The sequence below is a fragment of the Phascolarctos cinereus genome, unplaced genomic scaffold, assembly GCF_003287225.1.
Source record: "Phascolarctos cinereus isolate Bilbo 61053 unplaced genomic scaffold, phaCin_HiC Scaffold_4;HRSCAF=312, whole genome shotgun sequence".
Lineage (NCBI taxonomy): Eukaryota > Metazoa > Chordata > Mammalia > Diprotodontia > Phascolarctidae > Phascolarctos > Phascolarctos cinereus.
In genome coordinates this window covers 317,275,492-317,298,810 of record NW_027555847.1, presented here as the reverse complement: position 1 = coordinate 317,298,810, position 23,319 = coordinate 317,275,492, and the positions used below count along the sequence as shown (strand labels likewise).

General features: G+C 36.3%; 1 protein-coding gene across 3 annotated transcripts in view; it reads right to left on the bottom strand.

Annotated features, from left to right (window-relative positions):
- POLK (DNA polymerase kappa) overlaps nt 1-23,319 on the bottom strand; it is a 96,215-nt gene that overhangs the window by 49,687 nt on the left and 23,209 nt on the right. For all 3 annotated transcript variants that reach the window (XM_020998432.2, XM_020998434.2, XM_020998433.2), the window contains exons 3-4: nt 8,375-8,532; nt 5,217-5,336 (exon numbers count right to left, since the gene is read on the bottom strand). In XM_020998432.2, coding sequence (XP_020854091.1) covers nt 5,217-5,336; nt 8,375-8,506 — 252 coding nt within the window. In that variant the 5' untranslated portion in view covers nt 8,507-8,532. The remainder of the gene's footprint in view (nt 1-5,216; nt 5,337-8,374; nt 8,533-23,319) is intronic.

The window sequence follows — 23,319 nt, the reverse complement described above, 5'->3', positions numbered from 1 at the left end:
AAAAGAAGACTGTAGGTCAATATCTATGGTGAATATTGATGCAAAAATGTTTTTAAAAAATTAACAAAGAGGTTAAAATAAAATGTCACAAAGATTATATACTATGACCATGTTAGATTTATACTAGGAATACAGGGTTGGTTTCATATTAAGAAAAGTATAAACTTAATTAATCACATTAATGACAAAAAAACCCAAAAATCATATGACTACTTTAACAGATATAAAAAACCTTCTGACAAAATACAATACCCATTCCTGTTTAAAAAAAAAAAGGAAAAACATAAGAATAAACAGGCCTTTCTTTCACATGATCAGTATATATTTAAAAGCATGAGCCAGCATTATATGTAACAAGGAAAAACCAGAATCCTTTTTCCAATAAAACCAGAGGTGAAACAAGGATGCTTACTGTCATCACTTCTATTTGACAAAACAGTAGAAATGCTGACTATGGCAATAAGATAAGAAAAAGAAATTGAAAGAAAAAGCACAAGAAAGAACAAATTTATGACTTTTTGCAGATATGATGGTAAGCTTAAAGAACATAGAGTCAACTAAAAATTAATTGAAACAATGAATAGCTTTAGAAAAGTTACAAGATATAAAATAAATACACACAAATCATCAGCATTTCTGTATAATACCAATAAAACTCAGTAAGAAGAGACAGAAAGAGAAATTCTATTTAAAATAATTACAGAATGTTTAAAATACTTAGAAGTCTATACCAGGATACACAGAACTACAGAAATACAAGTACAGAAATACAGACCTAATTAGAGAAATAATAACTGTCCATGGTAGGATGAGCCTAAATTAATTTACTTATTTAATAGCATACCATCATACCACCAAAGGACTACTTTATAGAACTAGAAAATATAATAATGAAAGTCATATGAAAGCACAAAAGGTCAAGAATCCCAGGAAAAATAATGAAAAAAGTGGCAATGAAGAGACCTGAGAGATCTCAAATTAAGCTACAAAGGAATAATTTTTTTTTCTTTTCTTTCTTTCTTTATTTTTGGGGGGGGTTAAGGCAATTGGGGTTAAGTGACTTGCCCAGGGTCACACAGCTAGTAAGTGTCAAGTGTCTGAGGCCAAATTTGAACTCAGATGCAAAGGAATAATTTTCCAAAAAAAATATGGCAGAACCAAGAGAACATTGTACACAATAACAACGACGCTGTGCAATGACTAACACTAATAAACTTAACCCTTTCCAGCAATACAAGGATTTAAGACATCTCCAAAGGCCTGATGGAAAATGTTATCCATATCCAAAGAAAGAACTATGGAATTTGAATGCATACTGAAGCACACTATTTGCTTTTTTTTTCTCCTCTTCCATTTAGTTTTGTTTCCTCTTTCTGGTGGTTCCTCCTATTGGTTCTAATTCTTACTTACAACATCACTAACGTGAAAATATGTTTAATAGCAATGTATACATATAGCTTATATCAGATTGTGCGCCTTCTTGGGGAGGATGGTGGGGAGGAAGAGGGAGAAAAATTTTTAGCATATGGAAGTGATTGTTGATAAATCAAAATAAATTAATTAATAAAAAACCAAAAAAATATGGCACATGTTAAAAAACAGGATATTAATCAATGGAACAGGTTAGGTATACAACACACAGAAGTAAGTGAATCTAGTAACCTAGTGCTTGATAAATACAATAGTTCCAGTTGCTGGGATGAGGACTTTTTGATAAAACCTCCTGAGAAAATCAGATAGCAGTACTGGAAGATATTAGATTTAGAACACCTCACACCTCATACCAAGGTAAACTGCAAATGGGTACATGACTTAGCTAGAAAAGATCACATCATAAACCAGGAAAAAAAAACATGTGAAAAATTCTTTCTCAGATCTATAGATAGGGGAAAAGTTATCTTTCTTTGATCTTTGATATCTTTGGGGTACAGACCTAATAGTGGTATCACTGGATCAAAGGGTATGCACATAAACTATAACCTTTTCATAGTTCTAAACTGCTTTTCAAAATGGCGAAACCAATTTACATTCCCACCAACAATGCATTAATGTACCAGTTTTTCCCCAACCTAACAGCATAATGCCTAACACATAGTCAGCAGTTAATAAATGTTTGACTTGACATTTTTCATTTTCATTTTTTGTCATCTTTGCCAATACAATGAAGTGGGAGGCAGAGAACTTCAGAGCTATTTTAAATGGGAATTCCACTAATTATTAGTGCTTTGGAACATTTTTCATGTGGTCATTAATAGCCTGTGTTTCTTCCTTTGAAAACTACCTATTCATATCCAATGACCATTTATCAGTTGGGAAATGGCTCTTAATCTTATAAATTTGAATGTATATCTTGGAAATGAGACTTTTATCTGAGAAGTTTGCTCCAGCGTTCTTTCCTAGGTACCTCTTTCTCATAGATCCTACACATCTGACATATAGCTCTATTCCATTTGTTTTCAGTCTTCTACCATTTGCATACTTTCCTTCAGAGAAAGCCCAACAAATAGAACCAATAATCAACATATATTCTTGCATCTCTCCTTTCAAAAATCACAAGAAAACCTACATATAATACTTACAAAATAACAGACATTTAACAACCCTATGTTTTGTTTCATAAGAACATTTTTCCAGTTCTTTCAGACAATAAGTTCTCTTAAGAATATACAATTTGTTATTTATTCAATAGAATACTAATGCATATAATACTTTGAAAGAAATAATTTTAAAACCATCAGCTAAAATAAGATTACAAGGCAAAAATAACAATAAGGTGTACAAAAGCCCAAGAATGCTGATTGCATAAAATTTTAAAATAATCATTTCATGGCTATATTTGGAGTTAGAACACAATATATGTAGATTTTGTGACAAATGTATGACATATCCCATTTTGTCTCTGATTTAAATGATAATAAACTTTCCCAAATTATCTAAAATACAGTATTGGTATTTTTACAATTGTGACTACCAGTTTTCAGATCAGCCTATGTTGTTACAAAAAGATCGATTTTTTGTAACCACATGAAAAAAATCTTCCAAATCACCAATAGTGAGAAATACAAATTAAAACAACTCTTTAGCTCTACCTCACACTTACCTAATTGGCAAACATGACCAAAAAAAAATGACAACTGTTAGAGGGCATATGAAAGAACAGACACACTAACAGAATACTGGTGGAGCTATGAATTGGTCAATACATTCTGGAAAGTAATTTGGAACTATACCCCCAAAGTCACTGAACTATACATACTCTCTGAACACAGCACTACCAATACTGGTATAAAATCCAAAGGAATCAAAGAAAGGAAAAAAAAGGACTCATATGTACTAAAATATTTATAGCAATAATTTTTGTTGGAGTAGAAAACTGAAACTTAAGGAGGTGCTCATTAGATGAGGAATGGCTAAACAAATTATGATTTACAAATGCAATGGAATATTACTATTGCACTTTAAGAAATGATGGAAAGGATAGATTCCAGTACTTAGAACAGTGTCTGGTACACAGAAGGTACTTAATAAATATTGATTAATTGATTCAGATGAATCTATGACAGCTTATATGAACTGATGCAGAATGAAGTGACAGAATAAGAAGAACATTTGATAAATATTACAAAGAAAACTAATTTTAAAAGACTTAAGAACTCTGATCAATGCAGTGATTAAGCATGACTCTGGAATACCAATGATTAAGCCCATTTCCTACTTCCTGACTAAGAGGTGGTGGAACAGAACTGCAAAATGAGAAATGCTGATGTATGGATTTATTTTGCCAAACTATGCTTATTTGTTACATGTGAAATTGTTTTTTTTTTTTTGCTTTTTCTAAATATGAGGTGGGGGTGATTTGAAGAGGAGATGAGTTAACAACAGTAATGCTTTCCTCCTCCCACCAAAAAAAGAAAAGGAGCATAATTAAAACACTTAATGAACAGAAGAGAAAAGAAGTTCAAAAGGGGACACAGACAAGCAGGACAGCTCTAAAACTAACATATCTAATTTATTAAATCTTTTATTAAAAAGCATGTATAATATAAAAAACTATATAATGGAAATTCATGGTTTAATATGCAGTCATCTTTTTTGTGTTGTTTTTTTTTTTGTATATGAAAATATTCATGTTTATTGGGGTTTGTCAAGTTCAGAATAACAACAACAAAAAAACAGAAAATTGTTAAAAAAATCAACTTAAACCATAATCAAAATTTGACATTGTTGTATCTTATTAAAATTTTATATCTTAATTGACATCAACACACTTTAAAGGTTTTTTTTAATGCACAACCATGATTATTCAAAAGATTATCATTATCATTATTACTACAAAGGGAAGAAAATGAACTGCAAAGGGAACCCTTAGAGTAGAACTCTCCCAGCCAGCTTCCCATCTGTCATGTTGCACTCCTCCCTCTTCCACACAAATCTGCTTCCCCCCTCTTACTGTGCCTATAGTAATTAAATCAACATTACTGCTGTTGGAGGAACAGGACAGGACAGGACAGGACAGGACAATCATTTGCTGTACAACTCCAATCACCGACTCTGTGACTTTTCTAACCTGGTCACCACCATACTATACTTATTGTTTCTTCCTAAAAGAATTTAAGTTTCTTGAGGAAAGAAGCTGTCTTACTTTTCCTATTTGTACATGCCTGGACTTGGAATACAGTAAGGACTTAATAAATGCTTTTTTATTCATTTATAATAGGGGAGTGCATGAGAAGTTTTCTCTATAAAGCATGCCTTTCATTTTAGATGCAGAAATTCTAAGAAGCCAGGCAAAGGGCTGGTTATAATGGAAAGAGTTACCCAAGCAATGAAGAACATATTATATTTTGATTTTTAAAAATCCTCAACTCTAGTGATTATATCACAAGACACAGATTTTATTATGTAAATTGAAATTTTAATCATTTCATGTTGATGAAAAAGCTTCTCTGTGGATCAGATCTGAAGAGATAATTGCCTGGATGCTTTTCCTAAATGAACTCTCTCAAGATACTAATATACCATGTAGCCTGGTCCAGTCTTCTGCTTCCTAGTTTAAAGGGCATTAGACAAAAGTCATCTTTGTCAGATGATACTTGAACATACTGCAACATATAATGGCAACAACCGCAGGAAGGATGTGTTGTTCTCTCTTTAACTCTTCCCCATCCTCAAAGTACATACTAACCATTATTAAATAACAACAATTTCATTATTACCTGTAATTGTGCTTTCCACAGCCGCTGGGTGGTAATTTGAGATTTTTGTTGCATCATATTTTCAATTCGTTGGTTTACTTGCTTTTCCTTTTTGAGCTCATTTTCATAAAATCTAGATCCCTATAACAAAAAGCATAGGAAAAATATTTTCAGAAACTCATTTTATTTCCTCATAATTTATGAGAGACTAACAAAACTCTAAAAACAAGCCCTTAATTTTCTTACATAGCATTACCCTAAAGGCAATTTAAAAGAGGTTTGTAAACTATTATAATTCTCATTTTGTAGAACAATTTATATAATCTATAGGTTAATGCTGAATAATGTCTATGACAGGTAAGAACAAGAAGCAGGCTGGTTGCTTATACTTCTATTCTTAGAGCCATTCATTTTATTTGTTGAACGGGGCTTTTTATTTTGGTGAAAGGGTAAATAAATTAAACTATTTTCTTAAATCTGGGCCTCTGGTATGCTGCAGAAGACTGGGGAAATGCAAACATTCTCACTAGTCACTTAAATTAGAGCAAAAACCTACTCTATTTAAATAAAATATTCTATTCCAAACTATTAGGTTGGGAAAATAAGTGATAAAACAGAAATACAATCTATTTATTTGTTGCCTGCTGTGGATATAAGTCTAGATTTTGGTGGAAATTATGACAAAATATGTATGTAAAGAAGCAGGATAAAGACAAATCTAGTCTGGTCTGTATAAGGCAAATGAAGCTTAGTTCAGCTACATGTATCTCGTTGTTAACGCTCAATATATATTCTTGGCCACTTCCTTGGAGAAGGAAAGAGAAGGGAACGACCATGTATATAGTACCTACTATATGCCACGCACTGGGCTAATTAAGTGTTGGGGTTTTTTTTAAACTATTACCTCATTTAATCCTTACAACAATCCTGAGTGAGAGGTTAGATGAGGAAACTGAGCCACCAAGAGGTTAAATGACCTGCCCAGGGTCACACAGCTAGGAAGTGTCTGAGGCTGTATTAGAACTTGGGACATTCTGATCCCAGGCTCGGGGCTCTATCCATTGCACCACCAGCTGCCTCTAAATGAAAGCTTTTTCAGTGAGGCATTTATTCAGCCTGTGGTAGGTATGTTTACTTATTATGCCAAGTCACCAGTACATATTTGGTTGGACCTAAATGTAATGGGAACAAAGTAGAATTTGGAGTCCAATGATCCAAATCTGAATTCTGGCTCTGACACTGACTACCTGTGTAACCATGAGCAAGTCACTTACAACCTCTCTGAGCCCCAGTACCTCTTCTTTAAATAAGAAAACAGGTCCTCTAGAGTCCCTTCCAGCTCTATACCTATAATCCTACGATCCAAAAATGACAATGCTTCTCAGGCACTGTCTAGCTTTGATAGAACTCTTTATAATAATGTTAAAGGCCCAAGGAAAAAATTAGGTTTGGAACTGAACTCTGTAATCAAGATCCAGGGACATTACTCTGTAAATCTTTGAAATTTAAGTTGTTACTTCTGGACTTTTTCTATTTGGTTATTTCCAAACATGATCTCATCTAGTTGCTTACCATAAAAATTCTTAAAAAACATAAAAGGATGTTGGGCAAAGAGACAGATTACAGCCAGATCTGCAGTAGGGCTGGATGAGCCCAAGCACAAGTTAGAAACATACACTGGTAATAATGAGCAAATGAGCAAAACTGAGCAATCCCGAGAGACAAGAAGAAGTAATCTGGTAACTGATCTAGGATCAAAAGAGCTAAGAACTGTACCTGTGCAAAGAATATGCCTCAACAAAGAGAGATGCATTATTCTCTTAAGCACTTAGCACAGTGCCTGGCAGATAGTAGGCACTTAATAAGTGTTTACTGATTGAAGAGTCTGTATCTATGGGTCCCCATCTCTAATGGTTATTTGGGCAAAAAAGTTAATTAAACACCAGAAACTGCTTCAATTGTCCTAAGTCCTCCAATTTCTCATGTACTGCCCAGCACCAATATTCTTTGACTCCTAATCATTATTAAATAATTTGTTGCTGCCATATTTCTTGTTAGCTCCATAATTCCTACTCTGTTTTTGCTTGGTCCTTTCATCTATGACAGCATTATGAATGACTACAGCTGTATGTCTGCTGATGGTCCTGATACAGAAATTGCTGTCACTATCTACTCTTCCCTTGGTACTCTCTCTCTCTCTTCCCACCCAATTCAGTCCCAAAGTTTCTTCTGTTGCTCCTATGACCAAGTTTTGACATATTTACTATCCCTACATAATCTTCAAAGTTCAACTGGCAGCTTTGTGTGGTAGCCCATGCCCTGTAGTTCTTGTTGCTAGGAAGGCTGAGGCTGACGGTTGCTGGAGTTTGGGAATACTGAGGGGCAGGAGGGTTAACACCTATTGTGTGTTTGCACTGAGCCTGCACCAATACGGTGCACCCCCTGGAGCAGAAAACTACCAGGCTACTAAATGAGGGTCTGACTGGCCTAGGTTGGATAAACAGAGCAGGTTAAAACTTCCTTGATGATCAATACTAGGAGGGGACTTGTGAGTCCTGATCTCACTCTGGATGTGATAGGGAGATTCAGCACCAAAATAAATAAAATAAAATAAAGTTTAATTGGTTTCTTATGTCACCTACACAACCTAGTCCAGCACAGCTAAATTCAAAGCCCTTCACAATCTACACCTTCCTTTGTTAATGTTCACCAGTATCTCCATAGCACTACTGGATAATTAATAACCCTACTCACAGATGGACATCAATAAATCCTTTACCAAATTATGTTATCAACATAAAATGACTGAAAATTATTCTAGATTTTAGAGAACAAAGGATGCAGATCAATAGGGATGGGGTAAGCCATGACTTACTTAAGTAATCAAAATCTGTTAGGTTAAAACCACCAAAAATAATGAAATGAGTATTGCATTCAGTTCGATCCTTTATGTGCTCAGCATTACACCAAATACAGAACAATAATAACTTAAAGAATAAATTAAACTACTTTAAAACATATCTGAAGTTCACTTCTTATTTTTAAAACGAGAGTAAAATTTTTGATTGTTTTAAAAACAATTTTATTATTTTACTTATTTGTTATTTAACATATATATCATATATTATTTATTTAACAATCTTTATTTAAGAAATTAATGAAGAGAAACAAAAACATACCTTGGTGGCTTCCATAATAATTTTATTTATTTTCTCTTTATCTAATCCATCCATTCCTGCTTTGTTGTCATTAAGTCCCATTCTAAGCAGAAGTCCATCTTTGTCATTGTTATTCTCTTTTGTACTGTCCATTGCACAAATTTTTAGCTATTAATCACCTGAAAAAAGATAAAAATTAAGAACTACTTTTAAAAAAGGAAAGTGTCAATGCAGTGGGAAAAACAATGCACTGGAAACAGCATTCTTTTCTCAGCTCTGCCAGTGACTCATTCATTGGGTGAACTTGGCCAAATTACTTCTTTCTTAGGCCTCAATCTCCTTACCTATAAAATGAGAGGATTGGACTAGATGATCCCTAAAGTCTCTTTCAGCTGACATAATATTATTTCTATAAGGTGTATTTAGTGATTTTGATAGTTATTTTAACAGATACAACTGGGTTTTTTTGTTTGTTTGTTTTGGCTAGGCAATGGGGTTAAATGACTTGCCCAAGGTCACACAGCTAGTAAGTGTCAAGTGTCTAAGGCCAGACTTGAACTCAGATCCACTGTGCCAACTAGCTGCTCGCCCTTTTTTTGTTGTTGTTTTTGACTGTTTTTGTAACACTTTATACTGGGACTACTTTTGGTGTGAAGGGCTTTTTTTGAGGAAGAATTCTCTGCTTCTGGCCCAGAGTCCCTACCCTGGATCCTAAGACAATCTTGATATTTGGAAGCATCCTGGTACAATGTATCAAATGCAATCCCCCCGTCCCTTCCTTATTTTTAAAAATTAATTAATTAATTTTTGGTTTTCAACATTCGCTTTTATAAGACTTTAAGTTCTAAATCCTGCTCCCTTCACTCTTCCTTCTCAAGACGTATACAATCTGTTATAGGCTATACATGTACGATTATATTAAACTTATTTCCACATTAGTCAAGTCATAAAAGAAAAATCAGAACAAAAGGGAAAAACCACAAGAAAGAAAAAACAAAAAACAACAAAAAAGAGAAAATGGTAGGCTTTGATCTGCATTCAGACTCAATAGTTCTTTCTCTTCATGTGCATAGCATTTTCCATGAATCCTTTGGAATTGTCTTAGATCTCTGCATTGCTCAGAAGAGCTAAGTCTAACAAAACTGGTCATTGCACAATGTTGCTGTTACTGTGTACAGTGTTTTCCTGGTTCTGTTCACTTTACTCAGCATCAGTCTATACAAGTCTTTCCAGGTTTTTCTGAAGTCTGCCTGCTCACCATTTCTTATGGAACTTACATTCATATGCTACAACTTGTTCAGTCATTCCCCAACTGATGAGCAACCCCTCAATTTCCAATTCAAAGACAGTTTTAATACAACAATAACACAGAAAATTTTGAAAACAAAGGAAACACCAACACAGGCTTTAACACCACCTTCAACTTTTCAAAATTTCCCAATTAATGCCTTCAGGTCATACTCTCAATGCCAAAAGTCTGATTCTAAGCAAAGGATTTCTCATAACGCAGCTCCTCAAAAATTATTGGGCTCACTGATGCTTTCCACTTGTTGCTCCTATATAAGGCCCTGATCTCCAGTCTTGAGCTCAGTTTCCAGTTCTCCTTGTTTTAGAGCATGGGTTTTTAACCTGGGATCTGGGGATATACATGTATTTTTTAATACTGTGATAACTGTATTTCAATATAATGGGTTTCCTTTATAACTTTTTTTTTGGTGAGGCAATTGGGGTTAAGTGACTTGCCCAGAGTCACACAACTAGTGAGTGTTATGTGTCTGAGGCCGGATTTGAACTCAGGTCCTCCTGACTTCAGGGCTGGTGCTCTATCCACTGCACCACCTAGCTGCCCTCTCCTTTATAACTTAAAAACATATTTCTGAGAAGGGACCCAAAGGCTTCACTATGAAATGGGTATAGTGCTTAGCATATTCACTGCCTACCAGATTGAGCTTTTGTACAAGATTACATCATGCCTCCAAGGAAACCTTATATTTAGGAAACCCCATCATCCTTCCTTTGAGACTGAATCAGCTTTGGTACTCATCCCACCTGATCAGTACCCTTAGTACCCTCTGCCCCTCTGACTGAAGGCAAAGCATTCCTGATTAAAAGACTAAGCTCTTCCCAAGGTCTTCAAAGAGGGTACCCTGTCAGCCATCTTTTTCAATCATTTCCCACCTGCTTGCATTCCTTGGCCTGGAATCCATCAAGCAGCAGATGTTGAGTATTTTCACTCTCTCTTCCTCCTCCTCCCACCCCCAGTTTACTTTTGTGTGTTGTTTTCTCCCATTAAATTATAAGACCCTTGAAGGCAAGAATTTAAAATTTTTTAAAAAATTTTTATCCCTAGTGTTTAGCACAATGCCTGGCACATAGTAGGCACTTAATAAATATTTAATGACTGACACAAAAAAAGATAAAAAATCTCTTCTTAGGGAATATTTCAGCCAAGTCATTTCATTTGATCTCTAAACCACATCTTTTTATTAACACATCAACATGTCATTTGCACTTGACATCCTTACAAAGGTTTTTTTATCTTTTCTTTTTAAATTAATAAGCATTTAATTTTTCTCATTTACAAGGAAAAAAACCCATCAAGGCCTCTTTCTTATTTCCTGGATACTCTATGAAGACTGAGCACAAGAACAAGTGTTTCCTCCCTGCTTCCAGGGTTTAAATACATCCTGTCATGCCAAATGCCTTAACTACTTCCTGGTATAGTAGGCAGTAATGAAGGAAGAAGGGTGGGGAAGAAAGGAGAAACACAACACATTTACTCCTTCCATCCACATTCAAGTCTATGTACATGGAAGATGAGGGGTTTGAACTGGATGATCACAAGGTCCCTTCCAAGTTAGAATTCCATGATCCTTTCATTCCCTCTGAACTTGTTCTTTGTTTGGATTGTGGCCAGCTAGTCCCTCAGCTATTGCCTTTTCTCCCACTCCATCCCTCTTGTTCTGGTTTCACTAGACTACCAATCCCATAGACAGGTATATTAAGGTACTTGCTACACTCTAGAAACACTCAGCCCCTTGATCTACTATTTCTACACTGTCCATCCCTGCCCTGAGAATCCCTGAGAAACCATCACATTGTATCCTCTCTCTGCCCCCGCCAGAGCTGCCAAGCATTTCTGCAGAAAGCCGTGAAATTGTGCAAGTTCATACTAGTATCACTACCAAAACAATACATTTTAAAATCCTAGAGGGAGATGGCTGTGAGAGCAGCACTTAACATTCAGGCCAGACATGATAAGGAGGTCAGACAACTGGCCAAAAGGAGATTACAGGGGACCCTTGGCTGGCACTGGGTGCAAATGGTGCTGATTGGCAACTCTATTACCCATAAGCAGTTCTGGGTCACAGTTCCAGTGTACAGAAAGAAGCTGTTGTGATTGGTAACAAGGGAGCAGTGGCCCTCATTGCAGTTCCACAGTCAAGGAGAAAACTAGCATTTGAGGCTACAGTAGAGCAGAGGACCTTGTCACAGTTCCAGGGCCAAGAGGGGCACTAATATTTGTGGCTACAAGGAACCAGGGGTCCTTCTTGGGTAAAGACTAGAGTGCAGAACATGAGAGTGGTAACTATATCTCTCCCTGAATCACACTACTTTGGAAGCACCACAAACTATCAGGCCCCCAGAACCAGCTTGAAAACTGCAATACAAAAAATCCTGAAGCTTGGAACAGTGCCTTCTCACCCCCAGGAAAGCAGAGCCCAACTTTAACATAAACTTCTAAGTGAAGAAATAAACTGGGAAAATGAGCAAACAACAAAAAAAGAACTTGACCTGAAAAAGCTATTACAGTGGTAGGGAAGAGTAAGACAAACTTAGAAGGCAACAATGTGAAGACATCTACAAGCAAAGCCTCAAAGAAAAATACTAATTGGATCCAAGGCTAGCAAGAATTCTTGGAAGAGTTAAAGAAAGAGGGAAGAGTAGTAGAGGGAAAATAGGGAAAAGATATGAAGATGATGCAAAAAAATTAGGAAAAGAGAATTAACAGCTTGGTAAAAGAGGCACACACACACAAAAATACTGAAGAAAACACCACCTTAAAAAAATCGAATAGGCCAAATGGGAAAAGATGTAGAAAAATTCACTGAAGAAAAGAACTCCTTAAAAAGCAGAATTGGCCAAATGGAAAATAAGGTACAAAAGCTCACTGAAGAAAATAACTACTTAAAAATTTAAAATGGGCAAGTAGAAGCTAATGATTCCATGAGACATCAAGAAACAATAAAACAAAGTCAAAAGAATGAAAAAATAAATGAAAATGTGAAACATCTCATTAGAAAAATAACTAACATGGAAAACAGATCCACAAAAGATAATTTAATAATTATTGGACCACCTGAAAGCCATGATAAAAAAAAAGAACCTAGACATCATATTTAAGAAATTATCAAGGCAGTTAGGTGGCACAGTTGATAGAGCACTGGCCTTGAATTCAGGATGACCTGTGTTCAAATCCGGCCTCAGACCAAACACTTGATACTTACTAGCTGTGTGACCCTGGGCAAGTCACTTAACCCCAATAGCCTAAAGAAAAAAAAGAAGAAAAAAGAAATTATCAAAGAAAAATGCCCTGATATCCCAGAACTAGAGGACAAAATAGAAATTGAAAGAATCCACCAATCATCTCCTGAAAGAGATCCAAAAATGAAAACTCCCAGGAATATTATAGCCAAATTCCAGAGCTCCCAGGAGAAAATATGGCAAGCAGCCAGAAAGGAATATTTCAAATATTGCAGAGCCACAGGCATGATAACATAAGATTTAGCAGCTTCTACATTAAAGGATTAGAAGGCTTGGAATGTGATATTCCAGATGGCAAAGGAGCTACGATTACAAACAAGAATCACACAACCCTAACCCTAAATTTGTACTAACCCTAACCCTAAATTTTTTTCTCATTCCTCCAGCTCAGGGGGAAAGATAGATATTTAATGAAATAGAGGATTTTCAAGCATTCCTAATGAAAAGACCAGAGCTGAATAGAAAATCTGACTTTCAAATACAAGACTCAAGAATAAAAAGGTTAAGGGGCAGCTAGGTGGTGCAGTGGATAGAGCACCGGCCTTGGAGTCAGGAGGACCTGAGTTCAAATCCGGCCTCAGACACATAACACTTACTGGCTGTGCGACCCTGGGCAAGTCACTTAACCCCAGTTGCCTCACCACCCTGCCCCCAAAAAAAGAAAACCTGAAAGAGAAGTCATAAGGGAATCAATAAGGTTAAACTGTTTATATTTCTGTAAGGGAAGATGATACATGTAACTCCTAAGAACTTTATATGAGTATACATAGACAAAGGGCACAGATGTGAGTTAACTATGACAGGATAATTATCTTTTCAAAAAAATAAAATTAAGGGGTGAGGAAGACGGATGCAGTAGGAGAAGGGGGAAGAAAAAGATAGAATGGGACAAATTTTCTCACATAAAGGAGGTGTGCAAGGAACACACACACACACACACACACACTCAGTTGGGTATAGAAATCTGTCTTACCCAATAGGGAGATATGAGGGGAAGGGATAACAGGTATAGGGGTGGAGGGATGACAAACGGAAGGCAGATTGGGTGAGGCAGTGATCAGATGCAAGACAGACTTTTGAGAAGGGACAGGATAAAAAGAGAGAAGGATCCCAAAGGAAAATGGGATGGAGGGGAATTCTCAGCTCATTAATGATCACAGCTATGAATGTGAATGAGATGAGTTAACCCATAGAATGGAAGAGGATAGAAAAATGTGGAAACCAGAATCTAACAACACGTGTGCAAGAGACACACTTGAGACAGAAAGACAAACATGGAGTTGAAATCAAGAGCTGGAGTAAACTCTATTATGCTTCAGTTGAAGTGAAGTGAAGTTGAAGTGAAGAGGGCAAAAGTGGCAATCATGATTTCAGACAAAGCAAAAACAAAAATCAACCTAACTGAAAAAGATAATCAATTTTGCTAAAAGGTACCATGGATAATGAATAAAAAAATTTATAGCAAGTTTCTCTGATAAAGGCTTCATTTCTCAAATATCTAGGGAACTGAGCCAAATTTATAAAAATAAGAGTTTTCAGAAGAAGCTCTCTCTAGTTATATGAAAAGACGCTCTAAATCACTGTTGACTAGAGAAAGTCAAATTAAAATAACTCCGAAGTATCACATCACACCTAATTGTTGATGGAGTAGTGAAGTGGTCCTACCATTCCGGAAAACAATTTGGAATTATGCCCCAAAGGCTTTAAAACTGTGTCTACCCTTTGATCCAGCAAGTCTACTACTAGATTTATACCCCAAAGAGATCAACAAAAAAGGAAAAGGACCTATATGTAAAAAAAATTTCAGTAGCCCTTTCTGAGCTGACAAAGAATTGGAAATTGAGGGGACGCTTATCAACTAAGGAAAGGCTGAACAAGTTGTGGTATATTATTGTGACATAGTACTATTGTGCTACAAGACATTACTAGGGGTTTGGTTTCAGAAAAAAACATGGCAAGACACTGATGCAAAAAGAAATGAAAAGAACTGGGAGACCATTGTGCATAGTAACAGCAATGTTGCAATGATGATCAATTATGAAAGACTTGGCTATTCTGATCAATACAGTGATCCAAGACAATTCCAAAGGACTCATGATAAAAAAAAAATGCTTTCCATCTTCAGAGAAAGAACTGATGAACTCTGAATGCAAACTGAAGCATACTTTTAAAAAATTTTCTTATGTTTCTTGCTTTTTATTGTTTTTTTTTCAACATGTCTAAGATGCAAATATGTTTTGCCTCACTTCACATGTATAACTGACATCATAAAACTTGTTTTCTCAATGTGTGGGGGAGGGGTAGGTGGGACAGAATATTTGGAACTCAAAACTTTTAAATACAGAATTCTACAATACAAAAAAGAATCAATTCATCAATCAACAAATAAAATTTTCAAAATTACACCAATGTAACTGACTTGGAAGGTCATTTCAGCAGACCTGACTCACTGGAAAACAACTGCATACAATTACTGCTTTAAAAAATCACTAAATTTTTCTAGGATCTGATAATCTAGGGTAATTTAAAATAAAAACTCCAGAGAATACTGAAAAGATCCTGGAGGAAAAGAGGTATGCTGAAAAACAGGAGAAAAGTTTAACATAAGAATTATGTACAAATTTTTTATTTTTCCAAAAAGCTAAATTCTCCAACCATAAGCAAGCTTAGCAAGAAAAGGGTCAGTCACTTCATACCCATCAAACTGTCATCTGTAGTGAAAAGCATTGGTCATTGGAGAATTTAGTAATCTGGCAGCCTTACAAGAATTTATATACATTACTGTACCAAAATATACTAAATAATATACTAATATATAAAATATATAAATATATAAAAATACATTTTATATATGCCATATATAAAATATACTAAAAATTGTTTGAGGTTTTGGGTTGGGGAGTGTAAGAACTGTGATTTCATAAGTGTAGGGAGCTCTCTAGTGAGGAAACTACAGCAATGATGATGGACGACTATTCCATAACTACCCTTAGAGAGAACTGCCTAGAAGCCCTGAGAAATTAGGGGTCTTGACAAAGGCAGGACCTGAACCTAGGTTTTCCTGACTCTGAGGCCAGCTCTCTATTCCCTTCCTCAAAATAATTCTCTAATCTATGTAGAACACTGAACTGGGCCCTGTATAAACATTTTTGGGAAAGAAATGTTTCAAAGGTAAAGCAAAAAGAACAAGAACCAAAAAACCCTCAAAACCTTTCCCAAATTGTGGCTGACATAGTATAGTCATACATCTAGCTAGCCACTAAACCTGCTGCTTAGAGCAGAGTAACACGACTAACCATTTGTATTATCTGCAAAAAGACTACTGATTAGTTTAGTGGGGGGGAAATGCTACTTGGTATACAGACTTTGCCTAAACTATTCTGGCTCTCCTTTGCTACCAGCAGGAAGCACAAACCAGCACACTAAACAATTACAATGTTTCTCCAGCACTAATTGTGAAAGGTACTCTGTTCCAGGGTCTGTTTTGGGGGGTTGAGGGGAGGAGTTGACAGTTTGGTACAGCAGAAAGAGTACTGATTTGAGAGTCAGAGGATTTGGGTTCAAATTCTATTTCTGATGTTTATTACTTGTGTAATATTGGACAGTGGGCTGGCAGTGAATGGACTGTCAATCCTGTAGTCTGGAAGACTCACCTCCCTGAATTCAAATCCAGCCTCAAACACTGTGTGACCCTGAGCAAGTCACTTAACCCTGTTTGATTCAGTTTCCTCACTTGTAAAATGAGCTGGAAAAGGAAATGGCAAACCACTCCACTATCTTTGCCAAGAAAATGCCAAAAGGGGTCATGAAGAGTCGGACACAACTGAAAACAATATAAAGATCTTGGACAAGTCACTTAATAGTTCTCTACCTCTGTAAACATGTGACAGTGGGATAATATACTCATGTCAGCATTAGTTCTTGTAATGTCTCTAGGGAGTCAGGGAAGAAAGGCCTCTTTTTGCTATTCACATTTTAGCCATCCAACCCATTTGAATTTTTTTTTTAACTAGTCCTGTGATTTCACTAACTATAGGGAGCTTCCTCTAAGTGAAGAACACCCTCTGCTGATGCAGACCAGTACCTGCTCTGCCCAGGACCATCTGAGAGCTGTGTGGAACACTGAGAGCATGAGTGACTTGTAGAGGTCACGCAGCCAGTATGAATCAGAGGTGGCACTTGACCCCAGGTCTCACTGACTCTAACGCCACCTCTCTGTCTACCATACAATACTGTTTCCTCTTGCCCTCACCTGAAGCTACAGAACAAGACACCGAGAGATATGACAATCATATTTTGCTTTAAATATCAGCAATATAAATGCAATATCAGTGAATTTCTAGCTGGCATGGGGAACCATAACATACAAGGAATGCCTTCATGTAATATATCCAATTCCTGTATTGGTCTTTTTGACTGACTCACATTGAACTTGTGGTCCACTAAAGCATCTGGATATGCTTTGGCCACACCTCACCTTGTAAAGATGATTTTTTTAACCCAAAATACAAGAACGCTCTTGGAGCAGATGACCTCTAAGTTTCCTTCTAGCTCTAAATCTATTTGGACATCTCACTTGGTTCAACTTCATCCCATTAGAATCAACCTAGAATTCTTGCTTTTTGAGATCTCTGTGGAGCCTTCACTGTCATCCACTGTACTGATGATTCCTTTCTGGAGCAACAGGCATTTATGTCACCAAAACATCTGATAAATACCAAATAATATTGGAAAGGAGGATCTCTGCTTATGAAGACAGAGGACTGGAAGGTTAAAGGTCTTAGCACTGGCAGCTTTGGCCCTGCTTGAGGCAAGCAGGTGGTAGTGTATCCTGGAGAAGTCTAAAAGTCCACCTTCCTCCAACAAGTACATGGGGGCTTGGTGGTGATTTGATTTTGATCTCTTAGGAGGCTACTCAAGTCAAAGTGAAAGGTAAGGGGGAGGCAGCATAGCACTGTGAAAAGAATACAGTCTGAAAACTGGGGGTTTCAAGTTCTACTTTATATGCTCACAACATGTGTGACCTCTGACAAGTAACAATCTCCTTGGGGCTCAGCTTCCTCAACTAAAAGGAGGAGGTTAGGCTAGATGTCCCAAAGGCATACTCCAGTTGTATATGAACTAAGGTGGTAGCAGTGTGAATGAAGAACAGGGTCACATAATCACAGATCTAAAGCTGGAATAAAACTTAAGAGACCATTTGGTCCAACTCCCTTGGGAGCAGATATGAGATGCTGGTGAGAAAAGAGAAGGAACAGGACTTTCTAAGACTGTCTTAGAATGTTCCCCTAGTCTTAGTATTGAAAGGTGCTCCCTTTTCTGTTGTCTATTTTGGGGGGCTTGGGGAGGGTGATACAGCTTGAAACAGTAGAAAGAATCAAGAGAATGAGTCAAAATCCCATCTCTAATGCTTATTCCCTGTGTGACCTTGAACATACTATAGGGCACACAATAGGCTTTTTCACTTAACAGCTCTGTACCTCAGTTTCCTCATCTGTAAAATGAGGGAACTGAATTAGATGGTCTCTGAGGTCTCTCCCAGGTCTAGAGCTATGATCTCATGATATTTAATATTTAGCCTGAGTAGATATTTGGGGCTTGCTGTGGTAGAGATAAAATTTAAGATATTGATCTCCATCTACTTTCTGCCCAACTGCTTTTTAATTTTCGCAGAAGCTCTTGAACATGGGACCTTGTCCTGTTATTTGAGGTTTTTTGTTTAACAGACATTTGCTTCTGGATCTGGCTAATTTAATCTATTCCACTGATCTACTTTCCCATTTTTAAAATTAGCACTAAAGTCTTATGATACTGTTTTTATCATAGTTTTGAGATCTGATAGTGCTAATCCCCCTTCATTCCTGACTTTTCCCCCCATTTCCCATGAGAAGCTAGACCTTTTGCTCTTATAAACAAATTTTGTCTTTTTGTCTTTTTTTTTTTTAAAGAAACTGCTAGGTAACATTGAGTTATTCACCCTGCCAACTTCTGACAAAGTGAATAACCTATGACCTGGAAGGAACAGAACCACAACAAAAAAGGCTAATAGAGGCCTGCTACTTCAGATAAATAAAGGTGACAGAAGCAAGAGATGAAATCACCAGCAAAGGAAAGTGAAACAATAGGATAACACGGCTACTGGGCGTCAGTGATCTTTGAAAGACTGCAGCAAGCAGGATGAACAAATGTCCTCGTCTTTATAAGAGAGAAGGGAACAGAGTCTACAATCTACAGACTAGTAAATTTGGCTTTGATTTCTGGCAAAATCCTAGAAGGTACAATATAATCATGTACATGGTTAGCAAATATCCAGAAAATGAAATAATCATCATAAAGACCCAAGATGGTGTTATAGAGAACAGGTCATACTAGACCAACTTCTTTTTTGTTTGTTTGTTTGTTTTTTTGGTTGGTTGGTTTTTTAGGCTAGTGGGGTTAAGTGACTTGCCCAGGGTTACTCTGCTAGTACATGTCAAGTGTTTGGTCTGAGGCTGGCCTTGAACTCAGGTACTCCTGACTTCAGGGCTGGTGCTCCACCCACTGTGCCACCTAGCTGCCCTTAGACCAACTTCTTATGTCCTTTTTTGACAGGGCTACTAGATTAGAAGATTGAGGAAATACTAGTTTACCTAGGTTTGAGCAAAGCATCTCATTTTGTTCTTCTGAAAAAGGTGAAGAGATCTGAGTTACACAATAGTACCTTTAGTTAGATTTGGAACTGACTGAATAAAGAGACCCCCCCAAAGTAGTTATTAGGTGGCTTCATATTACCTTGGAAGCAAGTGCCCAGTAGAGTGCCCCAGGGATGTGTGCTTAGCACTCTGCTGTTTAACTTACCAGAGTCTTGGATAAAGAGATAGATAGCAGCTTATCAAATTCTTAGATGACAGAGATGTGGGAAGGATAGATAACACAGGGAATGGCAAACTCAGGATTCAAAAAGATCCCAACAAGCTTGAACATTGGCCAAATTTAACAAACTTATTTTAAAAATTCTTGGGGGGTTTTTTGTCTTAAATCATCTCCATTTCTTTATCTCCTCTTCTCTTCCCTCCCCATCCCTTAAGATGAAATTTAACAGGAGAAAATGTATAGTCTTCTGCTTGGGTTTAAAAATCAACTGCAGAGATTCAAGATCAGGGAGATGTGGTTAGAGAGTAATTTGTCTTAACGAGATCTGCATTTTTAAAATTGTGGATGATATTTCAAATAATTAGTTTAGAAATGACAATACTGTTGTCATGATAAACTTTATTTGTTTTGGTCCAGTCTACCTGTGCCAAGATGAGAGAAGTCAGATTTCTTGCAAGAATGCATAAAGTAGATATATAAATAAGTCCACCAAGGTTTGATTTATTCATCTTTACACGGAAATGAAATGTTTCACATAGATTTCCTCAATAATTGAAGCTTATGCCCTTGATGCATCAAAATATGTTTTATTTTAGTCATGGATAACAATCTTTCAAAAAATATATTTGGCAAATATACATATATATATATATACACATATGTGTATATATATATATATATATGTGTGTATTTGCTTTTCCTTGTCTTCTTAAACACAGAAAACAATGAATGCAATTTAACCTTTTCTCTTCGACCTACGGTCTTCATTCTGAATAATGACTGTACTGTGCTATATATAAACCAGTTATTTCCACTAGCTCTACTTAGGTTGAGGGGCCATTTCCTGCTACACTTACATGGCCCCAAAATTGATGCTTTTGAGTTTTGTCTGTGTTTAATAAGATTTTTTTTTCCTTGTAACTTCTCTTGCAGTCAGGCTTTCAGCTATCTCAAACTGGATGATTTTCTGCATTACAACAAAGTATATTTTAGGTTTAAAAGTATTTGGAAAGTTATTGCTACAGGCATGAAACCTTCGTCCCTTTTCATATTCCCTTCCCCTTCAAACTGAAATAACAAAATATGAAAATGAGATCGTGCATACTCTAGGCTTTCTATGGTTGGACCAACTGCTAGCTCCACCAGCAATGTTTTAGCGAGCCTGTCTTCTCACATCCTCTCCAACATTCACTATTTCCATCATTTTTCATCTTTGCTCTCACTTTAGGAAATGACCTAAATATTTTAAGGAAATACTGTTAGTTTTCCATAGCAATAGAAGGGCTTATGAATGAATTGTTTTTTTTAAGTCAGGACAAATTTCTTGCCAGTATGATTTCTGTACAAAATGCATAGCTGAAACAGGCAGTGTGACAAAGTAGACAGAAGGTCAACTTGGGAGCCATGAAAACCTGAGTTCATTCAAGTCCTGCCTCTGATAAATTCGGACTTTGTGACCAAGGAGAAAGTCACTTAATATGTATCTATGTAAAAGTATATGCATATATATATATAATATGTGTCTATGTAGGCATACACACATCTGAACACCTAGATACATACAGATAAATAGTAATTATTGTGATTTTTAAAGAGTGATTTATAAAAAGAAAAGGTCCAAACATTTTATGATGCAATAGAACTTCAGTTTCAAGATACATACAGTATTGGATATGTGAATGGAAAAAATTCTGCTTTTTGTGGTTGAACTTTTTGAAACACCACGTGGGGGAAAAAAAAGCACATTTATTCCAACCTCGAATGCTTTGCAATTTGAGTCCACCATTTAATATTTAGGTAGTTTCCTAAAGAGCAGAAAGGTGTTAGCAAAGATAAAAAATGATGCATAATGTTGGAGGGAATGTGAGAAGACAGGCACACTAATACATTGTTGCCAAAGCTAGGAATTGGTCCAACCGTAGAAAAGAAAGGTTCCATATACACCAAAATATTCATAGCAGTACCTTTTGTGGTAGCAAAAAACTGGAAACAAAGTAGATACCCATCAATTGGGATTAAATGACTATATGCCTGTTTCTCAAACTTTTTTTTTTTTAAACTCATAGTTTCAACTGGCAATAAAGAAGGATTCTCAGGCAGTTGAGCTTCCAGATAAACTTAGGCCTGGGGATTCTTCTACCTCACTTTCTCCTCCCCCATCCCCTAAACCATCTTCTTCATCTTCATCATCATCTTCTTCTTCTTCTTCTTCTTCTTCTTCTTCTTCTTCTTCTTCTTCTTCTTCTTCTTCTTCTTCTTCTTCTTCTTCTTCTTCTTCTTCTTCTTCTTCTTCTTCTTCTTCTTCTTCTTCTTCTTCTTCTTCTTCTTCTTCTTCTTCTTCTTCTTCTTCTTCTTCTTCTTCACATTCCCAGGACTCGCTTTGTATCTCTAAGGATAAAGCTGCTATTGTAACCTTCTTGATAACAAGCCCAGAAAGCAGATTGCATACTTTAGCTAAGGGCAAAGGGTGGGGAATATGGAAGATATGGGATATTGGGAGGAGTTTTGAGGCACTCCTAGAGAAATCTGAGGCACAGGTTTTGAAAATCACTGGACTAAACAAAATTAATGTAATGGAATATTATTGAGCTGTGCGAAACAAGTATGAAGAAGAATTCAGAGATACCTGGGAAGGTTTATATAGACTAATGCTGAGTAAAGCAAGAAACACAAAATGACTACGTTAACACAAAGAACAATAAATTGAAACTATGTAATTAGTCAACTATATACCAAAAACTATGTAATTATGATGGTCAAACATGGCCCTGTAAAAAAGAAGAGACAGACACATTAATACACTGTTGTGCTGAGAGACAAATTTGTCTCTCTCCTTTGCAGAGAGAAGAGGGCTATGGATGTGGCGCATTGCACATACTGTCAGACTCTGTAGGTGTATTGGTGATTTTTAATGAATTACTTTGTTTCATCTTTTTCATTCTTTGTTATTATGAGGAAAGGCATACTATGTAAGAGACATGGAGAGGAATATATTTAGAAATGAAGTTGATTAAAAACAGAAAAAATAACATTTTTAAAAAATAAAAAAGAATAAAGGTGATTGTTATTTTGGTGGTGAAACTGGACAGTAACTAAGGGAAAATCCTTATTTTTAAAAATAATTTTTAGAGAAAAATCTTGGAGGAGCTCTTAGTGTATCAGAATGACTGAAACATAGCAAAACATAGAAAATGAACACAATCTTCCAAATATATCACAGACCCAGTATGATGGCCATTAAAGTCACATGACTTTCAAAGATAAACAGAAATGTGGAACAATTAAATTAAAACTAAGAAAATCTACATACACAAAGAATAAAATGAAATCTTTATTTCCTAGAAGCTTTTATTCTAATGAGGAACTTACATTTTGTAGGCTATTTGCTTGGAGAGGGAACAGAACTTTCCACTGCTGTGATCAATCACATCTACAGAAATCTGCCTCAGTATCTATCGGCAGAGAGACACTAAGTTCTTCTACTCTTCCTCTTCCTCTGACCCTTAGTGAATGGATGAATTCTCTCTCTCTCTCTCTCTCTCTCTCTCTCTTCTCTCTCTCTCTCTCTC